This window comes from Bubalus kerabau, chromosome 11, assembly GCF_029407905.1.
Source record: "Bubalus kerabau isolate K-KA32 ecotype Philippines breed swamp buffalo chromosome 11, PCC_UOA_SB_1v2, whole genome shotgun sequence".
Lineage (NCBI taxonomy): Eukaryota > Metazoa > Chordata > Mammalia > Artiodactyla > Bovidae > Bubalus > Bubalus kerabau.
The window spans coordinates 31,962,733-31,984,054 of NC_073634.1; the positions used below are offsets into that span (position 1 = coordinate 31,962,733).

A 21,322-nucleotide genomic window follows, 5' to 3' on the forward strand; every position below is an offset into this window, starting at 1 on the left:
TTTGGCAAAGAGTATTTCCTGCTTCCCAGTCAGGTGTTATTTACTGCTGATCCCAAATACTGTTTGAGAATCAGGTTGGCTTTAATGGAGAGCTCTGTATTTGTTATTCTTTTCTCTACTGATTGTGTTTATCAGCCCGTTCAACCCCTATTTCTTTGTATCTTTTCTAACTCACTCTTCCCCCACCTTTTCTTTAAAAAGCTTTTAAAAATACTTCATTTATTCTGCATTTTACACATAATATGGGTTTTATAAGATGAAATCAGATTGGTGTTTTTCAAGATCTACTTCCTTTTGAAATAGCATTTTTCCAACTAGGTAATTAATACATTACATTTGAAAGTAATATCTTGGAAAAGACAGAAAACAAAACAGGAATACAGAAAAGAAAGAAAAAAATGAAATTATAATAATTGAACACCTCCCAAAATAACTACAGTGGTATTTCCTATCCATAATCTTTTTATTAAAATGTTTGTATTTATGTGTTGAGGTAAGTTTACATACTAATGATATTTTAATACCATATTTATTTTATATCATGAACATTTCCAAAACACTAAATGCTCCAGAAACATGGTTTTAATGTCTATTATTCCAGTCAATGAAAGCACCACAATTTATTTAACTAGTCCTCTGTTAACAATACAGTTTTTCCCCAATTTTTGCTAATATTACTTAGGCTATGATTAATATCTCTTTGTATATAAACCTTTGTGTCTTTATCTGATTATTTTCTTGGAATATATTTCTAATTGTGAAGTCTTGTCAAAAAGTATACACATCTATTTTAAAGTTTTGATAACATAAAATTTCCTTCTTGAAATGCCATGTGGATTTATGTCCTCAGGTTTGTAAGAATACAAGCTTGTCAATACCACGTTTAGATAGTACCATTAAAATGTAAAATAAGGGAAACAAACTTTGCCGAGTTGATAAGTAAAAAATCTTATATTACACTTTGCTTTGGATGTCTAATAAATTCTAAGAATGACCTTTTTTCATACATTGGTCAAATGTTTTATCTGATTTTGTGATTTTTTTTTTTTTTTTCTGGACATACCCTTTGCTGTTTTCTATTTGTGGTGTTCTGCTTTATCTTTTTCTTATAAATGTATTACTACTTCGTCATATGTTGAAAGTTTTTTATGTAGCATACCATTTGTCCTTTAATTTTGTGTATGGCATTTTTTGACATGTAGAAGTTTAAAATATTCAACTATTAAGTATTTTGATAATTTCCTTTTCTTTCTTCAGCATTTTGTTTAAATAGACTTTCCCATCTCTTCTTTGATAGGTTAGACAGTCTCTTATGTTTATTTTTTTATTTATGGTTAGTCTGTTTTTACAGTCCATTGAAATGCTCATTCATTCCTTTTACGTTGGAAAGATTACAAAATTTTAGATTCAGAATTATAGAGTTTTCTAGTTTAAGAAAATCTGTTAGCTTTATTTTTACTCCCATCTCCTTAAGAGAAAAAAATGATTTAACAATAAATCTACACTTGGACATTTAGTATGGTGATAATTGACTTATACTGAGGCAAGGGAGTGGGAGGGGTAATTTCCAAGTCTGTAGGCCTTCCATTCAGGTTTCCTGTTAGTAATAGTAGAAAAGAGGAGGAACAGTGAGTTACATGTTTCTCATTGTCTGCTTAAAGGAAGCAGATGAGTTTTCTTGAGAGAGAAATCTTGGCAGTAAAGTCAGAGGAATTTTTTGTGTGTATCTTTATATGAGGAATGATGTCTTTGATACCATTTTTATAGGACATGGAATAATAGAAAGCCATTTATTTTATAAACTCTTAATAAAAGTTAAGGGCATAATATTAAGTTTTAATTCTGGTAAAATACTATATCTGCAGGAGCCAAAATAATACAAACCACATAGGTGTCTTTCTGGTTAAGTTATTTGATAAGGGGGAGAGTTTAGAAAATGTCTGTGGTTGGTTAGATATTTGTCTAACTCTTTCAGCATAATAATTGAGATTTTTAAAAATTAGATTTTGATTTGTGTGTATTTGTGATTCCAGTTAGAAATAGCAATTGTGGAATGGTTCATACACATTAGATCCAAGTGTTTAACTGGAAAGTGTGACATTTCATTGTGAAAATTAGCCAATTAATTATTTGACAAGGTCAAGAATTATCTCATATAAGTAGGTGTCCAGAATTACCTGCAAGCAATAACAAACTATTTTTACTTGCTATTTTTACTTCAGACAGTTAAAATGTGAACAGTTTAAGTAAATAGTAAATCTTAATTCATTTCAGATCTGACAGAATATCTAATTTTTTTAATAAAGTACTGCTTTCTTTATTATCAAAGAATATTGAGAATTAACTGTACTTCAAATTGCTCAGTTTATCTTTGACACAATTTAAACTTACTTTATCTGTAAAAATAACCCTCATTTTTAAGCTGTGTGTAGGGCAAGTAAATATCTCTTAAACTGTGCTGGGAAGGTTTTTGTAAGGGAAGACAGGAAGGAGAAAGTTTGTGACAAAATAGTATTGCTATTATGAGGGTTTTTGTTGTTGCTTTTCAGCTGACCCTGAACCTTTAGTGTTTAAACTGAACCTTAAATCAGCACCTGACTGAAAGCTGACTAGTTACATAGAGTACAAGACCGTTAGAATAGCTCACTATGTTGGACATTAGGGGATTATACCTTAATCGCACAGTAGTATGATTAGGACTCAGAGTTGCATCTGATGTGCTTGCTGCTGGTAGATCTTAAATAACATGACTATTTGTGGAATGCTATACTTTTAAGTTCTGATATTTTAAAAAATCACAGATCGTTGAGGTTAGTTAATGTAGTTGCTTGTAGAGAGAGGACTCCCTGGGCTGGCTGGAGACAGAGGGTTGCTTATCCTCTTTAACATCTCCCATGAAAGACTCCTTACAACCTTCTTCTGGTTGTTTATTTACGTTTTTAACTATTTGAAATACTAATTTTTTCCTAAGAGTTTCTTTGTTTTTGTCTTCCTAAGGATTAAAAAGTGACCACTCAGAATTCTTCCTGGAAAAAGACTCTTTATATCCCTACAACAGCCATCTGGTTACCTTATTTCTCCAGGTGATAGGGTTTCAGCTGTATCTTTCTATTCCTCAGTTATAATACTGGTAACTGTTGATTTGTTGCTCCTTTTGGGCTGAGATCTTAAAGTGTAGAGGAAGAGCCAGACATAGAGTCCCTTGACTTTTCTTCGCTGCTTGAAATCCTGGGATCAATCTTAAGGCAGATGTTCTAGAGGGGAGTGAGAGTGAAGGAAGATGCCTTACTTAAGCAGCTGTTTCAAGTAGTGTATGCAAATGATGATGAAGACTGAACCTGGGAGATGGCAGTGGAAAACAGCGGGGAGGCATGGGCCTGACGGGGGCTCTCGGGTGGACTGCAGACCACATTTTCCAGGTCACCCTTCCCTAGCGGAAGTGTAAAGGCAGTGGTAACTAGGATGTCTATATTTCTCCCCTTGCAGTTTGAATCTCATACTTCCGAAGCATACAAAAGTTAGGGCTTTGCCTAAAGATTGAAGAAATTACCTACTACTAAGTTGGTTCAGTCGTGTCCAACTCTGTGCGACCCCACAGACGGCAGCCCACCAGGCTCCGCCGTCCCTGGGATTCTCCAGGCAAGAACACTGGAGTGGGTTGCCATTTCCTTCTCCAATGCATGAAAGTGAAAAGTGAAAGTGAAGTCGCTCAGTCGTGTCCAACTGTTAGTGACCCCATGGACTGCAGCCTACGAGGCTCCTCCGTCCATGGGATTTTCCAGGCAAGAGTACTGGAGTGGGTTAAGGTCATGTTCATTGTTGCATCTCTTCAGTTTCCACGTGTTTGTTTTTAGCATATAGATCTTGTATCCTGCAACCCTGCTGGGTTTTCTTTTCCTTTTTTTTTTACGATGCGTTCAGTTCAGTTCAGTCTCTCAGTCATGTCCAACTCTTAGCAACCCCGTGAATCATAGCATGCTGGGCCTCCCTGTCCATCACCAACTCCCGGAGTTCACTCAGACTCATGTCCATCTAGTTGGTAATGCCATCCAGCCATCTCATCCTCTGTCGTCCCCTTTTCCTCCTGCCCCCAATCCCTCCCAGCATCAGGGTCTTTTCCAATGAATCAACTCTTCGCATGAGGTGGGCAAAGTACTGGAGTTTCAGCCTCAGCATCAGTCCTTCCAATGAACACCCAGGACTGATCTCCTTTAGGATGGACTGATTGGATCTCCTTGCAGTCCAAGGGACTCTCAAGAGTCTTCTCCAACACCACAGTTCAAAAGCATCAATTCTTCGGTGCTCAGCTTTCTTCACAGTCCAACTCTCACATCCATACATGACCACTGGAAAAACCATAGCCTTGACTAGATGGACCTTTGTTGGCAAAGTAATATCTCTGCTTTTGAATATGCTATCTAGGTTGGTCATAACTTTCCTTCCAAGGAGTAAGCGTCTTTTAATTTCATGGCTGCAGGATTCATTAGGTGTTTCTATGTGGAGAATCATGTCATCTGAAAATGGGCAGTTTTATTTCTTCCTGCCCAATCAATTAACATTTGTTTTTCTTGCTTTATTGTGGTGGCTTTCACTTCTCTTTTAACCCTAATCTCTTGCTCTGGCCACCAGTGATTTAGAAATCATAGTTGTTAGATTGACTTCTGCCTGGAACACTTGCCTGGGTTGGTGCTTTCCTTATGCAAAGATTTTTCATTACAGATTCAAAATCTTTTAGAGTTATGGGCTTGGTGTTTTTTATTTTTTCTTGAGTTTGAAATTTTATGTTTTTCTAAAAATCTAGCCTTTCTAAAACCCTTTTTAATTTATTGGCTTAAAATTTCTCATGTTTTACATCTGTTTGCTCCTTTTAAATGTCTTACAGTGTGTATGCATGTAGTTTCTGGCCCCAGGCTGTTATGCTTTCTAAGGTTCTTTAGTCTCTTGCTCTGGTCAGCTCACTTCCTCAAAGCACTTCTCTTTAAACCTCTCTGCCCCTGCCACCCTTTTTTCATTTGCAGTTTCCAAATTGCTGTGCACTTTTGCATGTAGTATCAGTAAACGTTAAAATGAATATATATTTTTATTGTCTTTTCAGATTACTTGTTTTTAATCTTTTGATAGGTGAGGTTTTATTTCAGTTGTTAGCAAACTAAAGGTTTTTTGATTGTCCTGTTTTAAAAAAATAAAATTGTATGTAACATGGTAATACATACAAGTGAGGTATATTACTTGGAGTTTCTAGTCTATAATTTTAGTCAGAGTGCTTCTCTTGAAATTAGTTTTCTTAAATGGTTAAAAGGTATCCTATTTGTCTTTACTTCTCCCAGTATTGCTCCTAAATATATTTCTGAAGAATAAACTCATTTCAAGATGTTTAAAATTTCTTTTACTTAGGCCGATTTAAGGATCTAGATAAAAAACCAGAGTTGTCCTGATTATGGGGCTTCTTCCTTTCTTTTACTCATTCATTACAAGCTGTCAAATTATTTGAAGACCATGGATTATCTTCAGGCCTATAATTTGGCATAGAAGGAAGTAGTATCCTTTAGTTTGTATAATAATGATAATAGAAGGAAAGTGTTATTTTAAAAAATCATTTTATTTTAGTCCTTGGAATCTTTGTATTTCTTGTGACACTAAACTACTGGAGTTACAAAATGGATATCCTTCCTAGAGAAGGAATGCTCCAGATTACAATTGCTCACTTACCATTGGTAACTAAATATTCTTTGTAAATTATTAGCAGGACCGCAGTGAGCTCATTGTTAAACAGGCCCCAATCAGCAGTGAAGGCTAACCAATGTAGTAGCTTGATCCACTAAGTTCCTCAACCTAGAGCTGTTTCCCTTGGTAGATATTTGTTTCTAGTTTACTTTTTGGTATTAAGGGAGACTTGTGTATGTGTGTTGGGGGTAGGGGGTTGGCCCTGTGCTCTAGGAAATGTTGCAGGCATTTCTGAGAAGGTACTAATCACATTAGACTTCCGTGGTGGCTTAGTGGTAAATACCTGCCTGCCAATGCGGGAGACTCGGGTTCGATCCCTGGATCAGGAAGATGCCCTGGAGAAGGAAATGACAACCCACTCCAATATCCTTACCTGGGAAATCCCATGGACAGAAGGAGCCTGGCGGGCTACAGTCCATGAGGTAGCAAAAGAGTTGGACATGACTGAGCAACTAAACAGCACCTAGTCGCATCCTGCCTTGATGCTTAGTAACAACAGTTTGCTTTTTGCTGCTACCACCAGCGCGTACTCCTGCTGCCCTGCAGATAGTGTAACAGAAGCTACCTTTTCTGAGCCCTTGTTATATATACTCAGCTATACTTACCTTTATGTCATGTTATCCTCTTAAAAACCCTTGTAAGAGAGGGGTAGTTATTTCTATTTTTAGAGGGAAAGGCTGAGACAGATTTCACAGCTGGCGAGTGCTTGAATTTGCTTTTAAGGCTTTCTGAAGCGAAAGCACATGTTCTTTGTGTTCTACCACAGTCTGCCAATAATGCTGGCCAGATAAGAAACATTTCAATGAATAGTATGTTTGTTAGTATATTACATAAGATACTTTCTCCATAGAAAATGTAGCATAACTTACTAGGATTTTATGCCTCCCTAACGTGCAGTATATATATGGTAGAATTTAAATGATGGCAGTGTTATAAACTGAAAAGAAATACTGAGTCACCAAAAAAAAATGAATGACGACTATGTTCCTGGGCCTTGCCTAGTACTGTACAGATTAGCTATGCTTAGTTTAGATTGTAGATGAGCTATGGCTTCAACTGCTAAGGAATACTGAAATCCCTGTAATATTTCTTAGGAAATAATAGAGAATCTTAAATGATGAATGATAAAACTTTCAGTCTGGTAGATTTCGTACATAGGAAAATACTAACATTTGTGGCATGACCTAGAAGAACTGAAAGAGAGAATTATTTTTAAGAAGAAAGGAAAGCTAAAGGTTCATGCTAGATAGTACTGGTAACAGCCACTGTCTTTTGAGTGTCTCCCATGAACCAAAGGTTTTATAGATATGGATTCTAATCCTCACATCCAACCCATGAGGGAGATATTATCCTCATTTTACCAAGCGGGACATTTAGGTTCGGAAATGTGAAGGACTGTTCTTGTTCAGCCTCCTCGCCCACTCACCGCCTCAGCTGACTGTCTCACGCCTGTGCCCTTTTCACTACGTTGTCCTAAGCGAAGTGCAGGCAGAATCACTACAAGTACTCTGTGTTTAAGAATCTGGGGTTTTGATGGTTTGGAGCACTCTCCTGTATGACACTGGAAATTAGAATTGTGTGAGTAAAATTTAAGAAACATGCAAATTTTAGATACTTTTTTTTTTAATCAGAAAAAGAAATAGCTCTTAAATTGTCTTTTGGGGGGTTTATTAAGGCAGTCTATAGAACACTGTGACTCTTAATTTGATTTAATGTCCATTTTTTCTTCTTTTTTAAGATGTGCTATTGTATTTACTTTAATATGCAGAAAGAAATACAAGAAATTACTAAGCTTCATCTCTTGAAATTAAGCATGTGGTTCCAAATATATTTTTTTTAATTTATTTATTTCAATTGGAGGACAATTACTTTAGAATATTGTGATGGTTTTTGCCATACACCAGCATGAGTTGGCCATAGGTACACATGTGTCTGTCCCGCCCCCATCCTCAACCCCCCCACCGCCTCCTTCCCCACCCCATCCCTCTAGGTTGTCCCAGAGCACCGGCTTTGGGTGCCCTGCTTCATGCATCGACCTTGCACTGGTCATCTATTTTACGTACGGTAATGTATATCCAAACATATTCTTAATTGATCTTATATTTGAAAGTAGTACTCTAGAGAAGAAGTGAAGTTTAATCATATGTTGATAGATCCATTAGTTATAATAACATCAGAACATTTCTGAGTGGTATACAAGCCTACACAGAGAGTCATGACTTTCATAGTAGGTAGGCATAGACTAGAGACACCAAGCATTCACAGTAGGCCTGTGAATACGCCTTTTGCTCTGGGTTCTTTTGGTCAGTGTTGTTTCACACATCGCACTTAAAATGGAACGAGCTAGTGGTTTTCTTCTGAGTGCTAGCTTTGTCACATTTTAATATCAGTTCCGTCCTTTAATGGAACATTTTGATAAATCACCAAATTGCATATAGAAAAAAAATCTCCCAAATGTTAATATGCTATTGTCTAAATCATCTGTAATTTTCAGTTTTGAATTCATCGACCAAAGAGTTATGAGAGCCTTTTATTTTCATAGTGGCTTTTTAAATAGTGTTTATTAATTCCCATTGTGGTCAAAATGTGGCTGTATAATTTTAAAACTTTTATTGTGCAGTGTATTGTGTACAGGAAAGACTGTGTAAAATTGTAAGTGAAGTCTAAAAAATATTTAATAAATAAAAACCATTGTAGCCATTACCCAACCAAAGAAATAGAAAATTAATAGTGCTTTAGAAATGCCCCAAGTGCTTTTCACTAACTCTGTATCCCTTGCCACAAACGTAACCATTTACCTGCTTTTTATATTCTTACTAGATATGTATGCCTATCTCAACAACATATTTTGGACTTAAACAGATAAATTGATTCATAGTGTATATATCTTATGTATCATATCTTTCTCTAAGCATTGTCTTTGAGTTTCATAGTATAGATGCAAGTGGGTTATCACGCCTGCTTGTCTAGTAATCCATCATATGGATATATACTCATGGACTGATGAGGTTTCACTAGGATGTCCCAGTGACAGCCTCAACTGCAGTGTTTCCTAAACTGAGTTTCTTAACTCTCTCCAACCTCCCACATGCCAAAACTGCTCTGTCGACTGTGTTTTCTATCTCTGAAATAGCATTTCTTTCCACCCAAGCCAGAAACTTTTTTTGACACCTTTCTCTTCCTCTTTCACCATGTCAAGGCAATCATTAATCCTGTAGATTTGCCTTCTAATCATTTCAAATCTGTGTCTCCACTGTTACCAGCCTAGTAGGGTCCTTACCTGGACCTTTGAGGTGGTCTTTGTGCAGCATCAGTATCCTTTCCTGTTCTCTCTGTGGATTACAGCCCTGCCTCTTCTGCTTCATCTTGGCCCTCATTCCCTTCACTTGCTAGTCTCTGTTAACTTCAGCCATTGTTCATGCCATGCTCCTTCCTGCTTCACGACCTTTGCAAATGCTGCTTCCTCGGGCTGTAGAACACTGTCCTCGTATTCTACAACAGTGTTGGACACTGTTCATTCTCACTCATCCTTCCTGACAGAATTTTGAAATATCACCTCCTCAGAGAGAAGTCTTCCTTACCATCCCTGAATCTAGCTCATGACTCCCTGTTATCATTAGGACTTTGTACCACTCCCACCTGGTATGGCTATAAAATTGATTAACTGGTTATTAACGAAGACCTTTCCTTTGATTCAGTCAGTACCAGTAGCCCACAAAGTCCATTAAAGCAAGAAATCATTAAAAGGGGTGCATGCCTTAAGTATTCTACTCTCAGAACATGACTCTATGTTCATTTGTCAGGCTTTTTATTAAGGGACAAAGGCCTTTTCTTTGAGAATAGGTCCATTAGTTTAGTTGCCAGTTCCATATTGTTTATCTTTTAGAAACTATACTCATAATATTAATATATCATTTAAGATTTATAGTTTGGGTTTTTTAAGTAGCATAAGAGTTCAGACTTTTCTGATACATTCTGATCTTAGAATCCTTGTATATTTTTGTAGTATTTTTTCTAATTTTTGAAACTGTTTCCTTGCCTATACCTAATATAGCAACAGAAGTATCTCACTTTTATTGAGTATATCAAAAGTTATTCAACTCAGTGTTCACATTCCCCCATATTTTGTTAGGTTAATTAACAATTAAATCACCTAATTATAATAATAAGTATAAATGACATGAACAGATCTAGAACTCAGTAAAACTCAGCTGATGGGAAGAAGTCTGAGTATATTAGGTCAGAGGATTCCACATGTACATGCTCTACTATATTAATATACTGTGTAGAGTATAATACTGTAACTGAATTACATGATCATTTATTACCCACAAAACAGCAGTTTTATATGGTTGAATATAATATTAAATAACAGTGTAAAAGATATGTAGGCATACAGTTGGATAATGTAGATCATGTCACAGACTATGAAGTATGTTAAAAATATTTAAAAATAATTTTCTAAAAAATCCCAGTGGTTCTCAGATTATTTTAAGGGACTAGAGCTATGACAGCCATGCATCCCTGGATTTCTGGATCAGTCTTTAATATTAAACACTGTATTTTTTTTTTTAAGTTATTGAAATGTCACCAAAATATCAATCAAAAATGGAATCTCCTAAACTGCATCTTGTACTTGACTTTGGCACAGAAATACTTTAGTCAGTCCTGTGTCCCAGTTTTTGTACTGAAACTGAAGAGCTTTCTGTTGAAAAGGTATTATGATTAGTAGTCTAGATAGATTAAACAGTAGAGGAGCGGTTTAGTTGGGTCACATGTTTCCTCTCTGCCCACTATGGCATGCCATGTAGTCTTAAAATTTGTTGAATTTAATTTATTTCTGATAAAGTATGGATTTAGTTCCACTGGAATGAACTCCTGGAAACTATTTCAATGACTTTGTTTTGTGGAAATTTTGTAATAGATACTACTTGGCATTAAGAGGGCCATTGACTACAGTCTTTACTTTGTTAATATATATAAATTTTTTAGTAATGGAATTTGACCTCTCATTTTTCATAATTCTGATTTATAGCTTATCCTGTTAATTATCACTTTTCAACAAAAGCTGTTTAACTTACTACAGTATTATAAAACCAATTTAAATTATGATTGTCCTTCAGGGAAGGAATGACTTTTTAGAAATTTGCTTTGGATAGGTTTAAAGATAATTCTGCAGGCATAGAAATGTGAAAGATCGTTAATGGATGATCTCAATCTAGAATCAATACAATCGAAATTTAACACTTTTTCATAAAAAAGCCCTGTGTAACTTTATATGAAACCATAAAGTAATAGAGTTGTAATTTAGTTCTCAAACGGTTTCAGCTGTATTTCCAAAAATTTAACCAGAAAAACCAAAGAACCTCAAAACTGACATTGTAAATATTAAGAAAGTTGATATGTCTTCCTGATTCTTATATGGACTCTTCTGTGAATCACTATTGGGATTTTCTTCCCACTATTACAGCCACCCACATAGCATTCCCCACATCAAGAAAAAAATCCATTTTCTGTCCCCAGGGAGTATGGAAGCATACTAGTCGTTTAAGTTAGGATATTTTGTCACAATGCAATCTAGCAGCAGCCTTCCACACTAGGAATAGAGAGATCACTAAATTTCATGCTCTATGAAACTGAACCAGAGGTTTAGTGTTAGAAACTGCCTGCTGTCACCTGGCCTGTCATGCAGCTTGTTCATACAGCTTACAAAGAGCTGTATATGAGAACACGTGGTTTTAAGTTTGGTCGCTTTCTAAAATGAATGGTTATTTTTTTAGGTATAATTTGCTTGTCAAAGAAGTATCTTTAGATAGCTACAAAACGTATCTTATAAACATGGAGATGAGAGATTTCTGTACTTTTTGAATATTACTCGTCTCGTTTCTGCGGTGCTATGGCTTATCATCTTACATACACTAGACCAAGGTCAACAAACTTTTTTTGTAATGAGCCAGATAGAAAATACTTTAGACTTTGTAGGCTACATGTGATCTCTGTTGAATGTTCTTTCTGGGCTTTTTGTTTTTGTTTTTTTTAATCCCTTTAAAAATGTAAAAACCATTCTTAGCTTGAATCTATATACAGAAGCAGGCCACAGGCCAGATTTCCTCCCTGGGCTATAGCCTGCTGACCCCTGCTCTAGATCAGCGCTGTCCAGTAGAAATATAATTTGAACCATGTATGTAATTTAAAATTTTCTAGTGGCCACCTTTAAAAAATAAAAAGAAGCAGATGAAATGAATTCTACTACAATATTTTACCAGTTATATCCAAACTTGTTATTTCAATATGTGGCACTAACCACATTTCAAGGACTCAATAACCACATGTAGCAGACAGCACAGTTCCACACCAGAGCTGTTCAAAGTATGGACCATGAACCCGTGTCAGCCTACAGTTTGTTACCAGTTTTTGACAGGTTAAGTATAGAAATTAAAAACAAGCATTTAAAATATTTTATAGTAATTTAACAGTTACTTTATATCTGTTCAACTAGTAAGAAACTTGGCACTTATATTTCATGTCTTTTTTACATTTCATTTTTAAAGCAATTTTATTATATTTTACAAAAGAATCAGTCTATGAAATTAAAAAGAAACTGCTTTCACTACAGATAATTTAAGAGGCCCCTTCAGTGCTTCTGCAACCAGTTTATGCTGCTGGCTCAAAAATTTGAGGAACCAGTTACCTACGGTGGTAAGGGTAGAGTATGGAGCTGAAAACAGAACAGTGGGCAGTCCGTGTATCAGTCTCCCATGTGTCTTTCACCCTGGGCAGCCTGGAAATGACTGTTCCTTTACCTTGGATAAAACTAGAGGTCAGAGCTGGGAGGAGTTTAAGAAATTTAGTCATAACTAAAGTTGGGATATCTTTCAGAAGTAAGCACCACTTTTGAAACACAGAGACTAAGTGAAAGTAGGAATACTGAAGTTAAGACCTCGCAACCCGCCTTCCCTGTACTCAGAACACGGCAGTCAGGAGTGTATGCCCCACATAGGAGATTGGAGCCTTTCTTTCCAGGATGAACAGCCAGGAGACAAAGCTTACAGATAGTAACTTTTGAGGATTCCCTAATGAAAAACCAACTCATTGTCTCATCACCTTGTAATAAAGCCAACCAGTCAGCAAGCACCACCCCCCTGCCCCCCATCCGCCTCCTCCTCCCCACCCCCCCAGCGAACAAAGCTTCTGATCCACATGTCAGTGCTGATGCATCATCAGACACTACAGAAAGCCTCTGAAGTCAAAAACAAAGACCTAAAGATTTAAGGAGAAAAAAACAATATGCTTAGAAGAAACAGATAAAAATATTTAAAATGTTAAAAGAAGAAAAAAGGAAAACGTTTTAAAATTTTGTATCCTTAGAGAAATGAGGTATTATATCCGGGAAGCTGGAATAGGATGCTATTAAAAAGAACATTCAGAGAACAAGAAAATTTGTCTTGAAAATTAAAACTGTGATACAAAGAACTGGAACCGCACTAGAACTGTTGGATAGTGATGTCAAAGAAATCTACCAGTAGAAAATGAAAAGAAAGACAGTCTTAAAAAGGAGACATATGATAATCAGAAGATGAATCTAATGTCTAGTGAACTTTAGAACTTTAATGAACTTTAAGGAGGGAGGGAGGGAGGGAAGATGATGGAGTAAAAAGAAATTGAAAGGGCCTGGCACAATGAGTGTAAAAAAGGTTCCACACTATACAAAGAAGCTGCAGTGTTTCATGAAATAAAAACAGGTCACATGCAGAAGACTGGGAACTAATATAACATCAGACTTTTCAACAGCCAAATTGAAGCCATTAGAATAGTGGAATAAGGCCCTCAAAATTCTGAGGGTGAATTATTTCCATCCTAGAATGTTGTCAACTGATATGAACACATTATCTAGAAACAGTGAGGAAAACAGCAACAGAAACAGCTTAACAAAATTCAGAGTAACTTTCCTTGACCCCTGGGAGTGGGAATCAAGAATGGAGAGAGTGTATCAGGCAGTACTCCTTTTTGATATAAGCCTTGTAATAGTGTTTGACCTTTGAAACTGTAAATGTATGAATTAGGTAAAAATAAAAAGCAACTTTAAGAAATGAGAAGGAATCCAGGCTAAAAGGGGATAGGATGTTGGAAGAGTACATCTACAAATTCTAGAGTCAACAAAAATGGAGCAGGAATTAGTCCTAAAAATAATAGGGCCATAAGTGAAATCTTAATATATAAAGAATAAATGATAAAAACAAAACATGTTCAAATGGTTTAAGACTCAAAAAATGCTTACAAAAGATTTTTTTTACAAGGAGGAAGCAAAATGTTCTGACAGAGTTTAATAGATTTAACAGTCCCATCTAACATTTTATTAGAACATATACCACCTGTCATGCAAATTTCTACGTACTTAACAGTATGCTTTTAATAAAGAGGACTCTCACCATACATTTTATGATTTCAGAGACATAAATTATCTATGTTGGCATTGTCACTATTCCAAGAGCACTGTTAGTTTAAGACCTTTTCTGTAGGAAACTAAAGGGAGGATACATAATTCTTCTTAAGAAAGTTCATTTCTCTTGCTCCTAGTCAGCTTCTTGAAAATGGAAGTATTTCTGACAAAGAGATTTAATCGGTTATGGAAAGATCAGCTCTAATGACTCTTATCACGGTTAAAACAAAACTCATTTTTCCAATACTGATTCTGAACTGTGCAGAATAGTACACAATGAGATAGTAAATAAATATGAACAAAAAATTCAGAGGGAAAAGTGCCATAAATATTAAATGTCAAAATAGAAGAAGAAAAAGATTCTGCTGTCAAATATTATTGTGATAAAACCGGTTGAAGTTTAAGTTTAGGCTTTTCTATTTCATCTAATGTTGATTTTTAGGTTACTAAATGAGACAGCATGCCTATAAATGTCATAGTCTTAAAATAATTTACTTGTAAAGTGCCATGAACTGCTTTAGATTTTTTTAAAAGGAGCAAGAATAAAAAACCCAAACTGCATAGTTTTTGCTTTTTAATTACTGTAGTATCATAACTTTTTTCTATTACTCTGTTATTTTCAAGTTTTTCCAGGATTAAGAATCGAGACGCTTACCTTCTATTTAAACATGTATTGTCTTTCTTTTTTCCTGTTTTCTGTTACACTCAAACTACTTCAAAATCACGGAAAAAAATTATGTCATAGGGTGAGGAGGGCAGATTAGGAATTTTTACAAGTGATTGACCTGTAAGGCTTAGATTGCTAGATGAGTGGAGTAGAGTTAGTTGGTAAGTGAAATTAGATGACTGCTTAAAGGTTTTTTAAATTAATTTTGATGTATTACACAAATGTGGTCCTGATGATCACTTTTAAGAAGTTGAATGAAGATGTGTTTCAACAATCAAAACATATTTTCCCTTTATAATACTTGAGGCAGTACCTAAATTATTCAAAGTAAGGAGACAAACCAATGTCATAATGGCCTGATGACTCAGTGGTAAAGAATCCACCTGCAATGCAGGAGATACAGGTTTGATTCTTGGAGATCCCACGGATCGGGAAGATCCCCCGGAGAAGGAAATGGCAACCCACTCCAGTATTCTTTCCTGGGAAATCCCATGGACAGAGGAGCCTGGTGGCCTACAGTCCATGGGGTTGCAAAGTGTCGGACACAACTTAGTGATTACCAACAACAACACATGTGAAAAAGCCACCAGAGTTTAATTAAAAGGGTTTCTTTGCTTTCCTCTGAGTTCTGTATTCTATTTGAAGGGAAGTAGAAAGTGAGGACTTGCTTGAATAATGGTGTCACAGTAGGGTCTCATAACCCTTATCACAGTAATGGGGTGATGTAATGTAAATTTCTGACCAAAACCACTGATGTTTCCCATGAGGAAAAGAGGGATGGGTACGTACTGCCTTTTTTGTTTTCACACACTCCTTTGATTAACTTATTTTCTTCTTTTTCTATTTTTTGTCTTTAGGTCTTATAATCAATGGATAAAGTGGGGAAAATGTGGAATAACTTCAAGTACAGGTGTCAGAATCTCTTTGGTCACGAGGGAGGAAGCCGTAGTGAAAATGTGGATATGAACTCCAACAGATGTTTGTCTGTCAAAGAGAAAAACATCAGTTTAGGAGACTCAGCTCCTCAGCAGCAAAGCAGTCCCTTAAGAGAAAACGTTGCCTTACAACTAGGGTTAAGCCCTTCAAAGAATTCTTCAAGGAGAAACCAAAACTGTGCCGCTGAAATTCCTCAGATTGTTGAAATAAGCATTGAAAAGGATAATGACTCCTGTGTCACCCCAGGAACAAGACTTGCAAGAAGAGATTCCTACTCTCGACATGCTCCTTGGGGTGGGAAGAAGAAACATTCCTGTTCTACAAAGACACAGAGTTCACTGGATACGGATAAAAAGTTTGGTAGAACTCGAAGTGGACTTCAAAGGAGAGAGCGGCGGTACGGCGTCAGCTCCGTGCACGACATGGACAGTGTGTCCAGCAGGACTGTAGGAAGTCGCTCTCTGAGACAGAGGTTGCAGGATACTGTGGGCTTGTGTTTTCCCATGAGAACTTACAGCAAGCAGTCAAAGCCCCTATTTTCTAATAAAAGAAAAATACATCTTTCTGAATTAATGCTTGAGAAATGCCCTTTTCCTGCTGGCTCAGATTTGGCCCAAAAATGGCATTTGATTAAGCAGCATACAGCCCCTGTGAGCCCACATTCAACATTTTTTGATACATTTGATCCATCCTTGGTTTCTACAGAAGATGAAGAAGATCGGCTTCGAGAGAGAAGGCGGCTTAGTATTGAAGAAGGGGTAGACCCCCCACCCAACGCACAAATACATACATTCGAAGCCACTGCACAGGTTAACCCATTATATAAACTGGGACCAAAGTTAGCTCCTGGAATGACTGAAGTAAATGGGGACAGTTCTGTAGTTCCACAAGCTAATTGTGACTCAGAAGAGGACACAACCACGCTGTGTTTGCAGTCACGGAGGCAGAAGCAACGTCAGGTGTCTGGAGACAGCCATGCCCACATTAGCAGACAGGGAGCCTGGAAGGTCCACACGCAGATTGATTACATACACTGCCTCGTGCCGGACTTGCTCCAGATCACAGGTAATCCCTGTTACTGGGGAGTGATGGACCGCTACGAAGCAGAAGCCCTTCTGGAAGGGAAACCTGAAGGTACATTTTTGCTCAGGGACTCTGCACAAGAGGACTACCTCTTCTCTGTGAGCTTCCGTCGCTACAACAGGTCCCTGCATGCCCGAATTGAACAGTGGAATCATAACTTTAGTTTCGATGCCCATGACCCATGTGTGTTTCACTCCTCCACTGTAACAGGACTTCTGGAACATTACAAAGACCCCAGCTCTTGCATGTTTTTTGAACCATTGCTTACAATATCACTAAACAGGACTTTCCCTTTTAGCCTGCAGTACATCTGCCGTGCAGTCATCTGCAGATGCACGACGTATGATGGAATTGATGGGCTCCCTTTACCATCGATGTTACAGGATTTTTTAAAAGAGTATCATTATAAACAGAAAGTTAGAGTTCGCTGGCTAGAACGAGAACCAGTCAAAGCAAAGTAAACCCTCCTGTCCCAAAGGGCATTAACTAGATCTGCTTTTTTGTGCATCAGGCAGTGTACCTATAGCAAGCACACATATCAGTGTTAGGTTTCTTCAGTACAGTATGCAAGCGTAGTGTTAGTATCTGTCAGGTGCAATCTGCTGTTACTTTTACTCAGTAAATGTGGTGCCTATTGAGAAAACGGGGGATAGAGCTACAGGTATTCAGTAAGGCTGCAGAAACATTCTGCCGATTTAGCTGACAGTTTGGTTTTTAATGGCTGTAGTAACTGAGTGAAGCAACTCTGGGGCATTTGCTATGAAGAATTGTATTTCTTACTGAAGAACAAATTATTAATATTGAATGAGTATTTCAACAGTATGACTAATGTTTGAAATTATTATTTTTTCTAAGAATTTTTCTATAACCTTCCAAAAGTAGTGATGTTTATAGTTACTATAAGTCAAGTTTGGAAGTCCAAAAACATAAAGACTGCCTTCCTTTTAGAAAAAAAATAAAAATGCAATTTTCTGGCCACAAGGGCATAGTGCAGTTCACGTAAGTGTTGATATAGTTTATAGTCAGTCTCCTTTTCTCTTCTGCAAAAGGTACTGTTAAGTAAACCAGGTTTTCTAAGTAGTAGTTCTTAAAATTTCAGACTTATAAAAAGTTGGTAGTAGAATTTTATTTAAGGCCTTAGGTATTCATTTTTAAATGAGTGCTTTAACTTAAAGCGCATTGGAAATAGCTGCTGCAAGGTAGGCCTGCGTGTGATTTTTTTTAAGTTGACACGTGCAGTCGAGTTGCTGGTTCGTTAAAGTTGGATCTTTTTCTATGCCCATGATGAGTTTGTGAACCATGAAGAAAGTGAGACGAGAAGATACCCAGACAAGTCAGAGGATACTAACTCCAGTGGTTGCTGGTCGTTGAAATTATTGTTAAACTGTAACTCATAATTTGGATGGCAGTATTTATCTCTTTGTTGTAAACTCTCATAGCTGAATTGCTTAAGTACAAGTTATAGAATTTCAGTGCACTTAATTTTTAATGGAAAATCTGAAACCTAAATTGCTGATTTAAAAGGTACTGTACAACCATTGTATCTGTAAATAACTTTACTTAGCACCTTTTTGTCACTTAGAATAGTATGCAATACTACTTGAGTGAGCTATTTTGGACGTAATACCAAGTTCTAGTGTTTGCTTCTTAGTATTGAACCGAATTTACAGTCTGTCTTAGACATTTTGCACTAAAGTAGTCAAATCTGTTCTTGTGTCTTTCTGTTAATGTGCTCTGTACCACTGGTGAGTGCTCCCTAGTTTCCTTACCTGCTGCTACAGAAAGTTATTTTACATCCCAATGGCTTTCGCCAAGGCCACAAAAAAGAAAAGCTATATTTGTATGCAACACTAACCCTTTGACTGCTAATGTATGTTTCTGCTTGCTGTGCCTTGTTACGGCTGCTTTTTTGTGCTAATAAAGTATGTTTGGTGTTCTCCTTGTATATCTGCTGTTTTATACATTTGCAACAATTTCTCTTGTAAATGGAATGGTTTGGGGTTTTTAAATAAGCATTACCTGGCAACCTACTACAGTTAATGCAGAATTACTGAACAGTCTAATATTGACTTATTCCAAGTAAGCTAATTCTAAATTTAATTCTGTACATCTTTCCAATCATAATCACATATACTGTGGAACAGTATCTCTCTAGTTACTGAAAATTACTGTATAGTTTAGGTTATAACAGAAAATGAACAGAGAAATATGACTAAACCTATTGATTTCTCTGCTTATAAGTGAAAGATTGAAACTATCAATGACATGTTATAGTAAATGAATATCTGTAGCCTCCTGCATCAGAAGCAAGTTAAATGAAGTCTTGTGAATTAATAACAGTAGCACCATTTATTGGTTTGGGGACCATTTTAATTAATAATAAATGCCCAAAATGTAGACACTTTAACCAAAGACTTGTCCATTTTAAAGCAAAATGGGGATTGAAGGGACTTACAATCCTGTCCTTTCTAATAGAAGTCCCTGAAGAACAAATACCAAAGTGTTTGAGAACGTCATCCAAACCTACTTTAAAGCATTATGTGCAATTAAGTTGTTATGACATAATGACATTGCAGAATTGTTGGGTCCGTTTTCTTGAACTTACAATGTACCTGAAAAATAAACCTCTTGGGGAAATAAAGAGTTCATACTGATTATTGGAGAAAGACTATATATGCAAGCAAGATCTTGTTTTAAAGAGGTAACTTGAAACTCCAAGAAAGCACTTGATGTTTTATATGCTTGTAGGAAATTGATGTTTTAATTGTAGTTTTATAGAAAGTATTAATGCTTTTATGTATTTCAGAAATTTCTTATGTTAAATGGAAATTGTTTTAAATGTGTAAATATTTGAGTTTATGTAAGCATGTATACACTGTGCTAAAAGTCACTTATGTTTCAGTTTGTGTGTAATATTCATATGCAACTTTTGGTTTAAATTTTTTTCTTAAAAAAATTAGTGGCTTACATTTTAAAAAAAGAAAAATCACCAGCATGAAACTGCACCTAAGTCTATATTCACTGTGTCTTTTTCTGAATCCCACTGTAGTCTGTCAACTAAATTTATGTTTTCATGGGTTTTTTGAAGTGCATTTTAATACAAACTAGGAAATTCTTTAGAAGTTTAGAGACTTCATATAGAAGTAATTATAATTAACCCAAAGAAAGATTGCTCTGGTTCATATACATTCTCATTCTTAAGTTCATTATCCATTCATTCATATTCTCTATATACATACATACATATGTGTTTATGATGTTAATATTACTTTCAGCATTAATATTGACATCCGATTCAAAATCATTTAAAGGCCTTTATATATATATATATATATATATATATATATTTATATAAAGGTCATATATATATATATATATATACTCTATCCTTGTACCATTCAGATTTGATTATCTGCACCTGAAGTTTAGACTTATAACTATAATCTTGTTTGTAGTACCTTGTAAAGAGAAAGCATTCATTAGTATTTCCTTTACTGGCTAAACACAGTAAAGATTCTTTGAAGAAACAGCTTGATTTAAATATAGTTATTAAGAGTCATAATTAAATTTATATTTCTTATACAAAAGTTGAGCCCAAATAATCACACTTCACAAACTGATGTGTGTTCTTATGGTCCATGAGAAGATTTATATAAAATTTATAGTGGCTTGAACCATAAAAATTGATACTTGAATTCTAAGATTCATTTTGACAAAATTCAAAGTTTATGAACATTTTAATTTGACGTTTTGACTTTGTTGCTGGTCATTTTCATCCTAAGTTTTCTCTTGCTCCATATCACTAAATATTAGTTTGGTAAGTTTTATTGAGATTGGTCTTAGATCCTTTATTTTTATAACAAAGAAAGCTATAAAGTTGCTTCTTGGTAGTGGCAGAGTCTGGAGTGAGTCGGAACTCTCCTTGGAAACATGCAGAGCCTGTGTTCATCTATGGGAGTATGTTAAGTGTTCACACGGGGCAGATCACATGAGTTCCTTCATATTCTGCACCACAGCACATACAGTTTAACCTAGATGAAATCAGATAAACATGCACAGTAAGGGCTGGCTTAAAGGTGAGAAATATTACTTCCAAAGGAAGCAATACTCCATGGTGTATAAAAACTACATATCTAGGCTCATGTTTTGTTTCATATTTTTGCAACAGCCAAATACAGAACATAGACTTTCACAATGTGGTATATTTCTAAGGAGGTTTGGGATGGAGTTTTTGTGGGAGGTGGTTGGTGGTTTGGAGCAGGGGGGCGGGGTGTTAATGAATTGTCCTTACAAAATAAGGATCAGTTGGAACAACTTTCCATACCCAGAAAGCTTGATTAAATATTAAGACTCATTTCAGCTATTCATTCAACAAATACTCATTGAAGACCCATGTGCGTCCATCACCATTTTAGTGATGGGCACACACTGGGTTATCAGACAAAGTTATAGGGTCATTGGGGAATGGTGAC

At 36.1% G+C, this 21,322-nt stretch overlaps 1 protein-coding gene across 9 annotated transcripts in view; it reads left to right on the top strand.

Annotated features, from left to right (window-relative positions):
• Positions 1-19,855, top strand: part of SOCS5 (suppressor of cytokine signaling 5) — a 72,114-nt gene extending 52,259 nt beyond the window's left edge. For all 9 annotated transcript variants that reach the window (XM_055540010.1, XM_055540002.1, XM_055540003.1 and 6 more), the window contains one exon: positions 15,689-19,855. In XM_055540010.1, the coding sequence (XP_055395985.1) occupies positions 15,701-17,311 (1,611 nt within the window). In that variant the 5' untranslated portion in view covers positions 15,689-15,700 and the 3' untranslated portion in view covers positions 17,312-19,855. The remainder of the gene's footprint in view (positions 1-15,688) is intronic.
• The last annotated feature ends 1,467 nt before the right edge of the window (positions 19,856-21,322 follow it).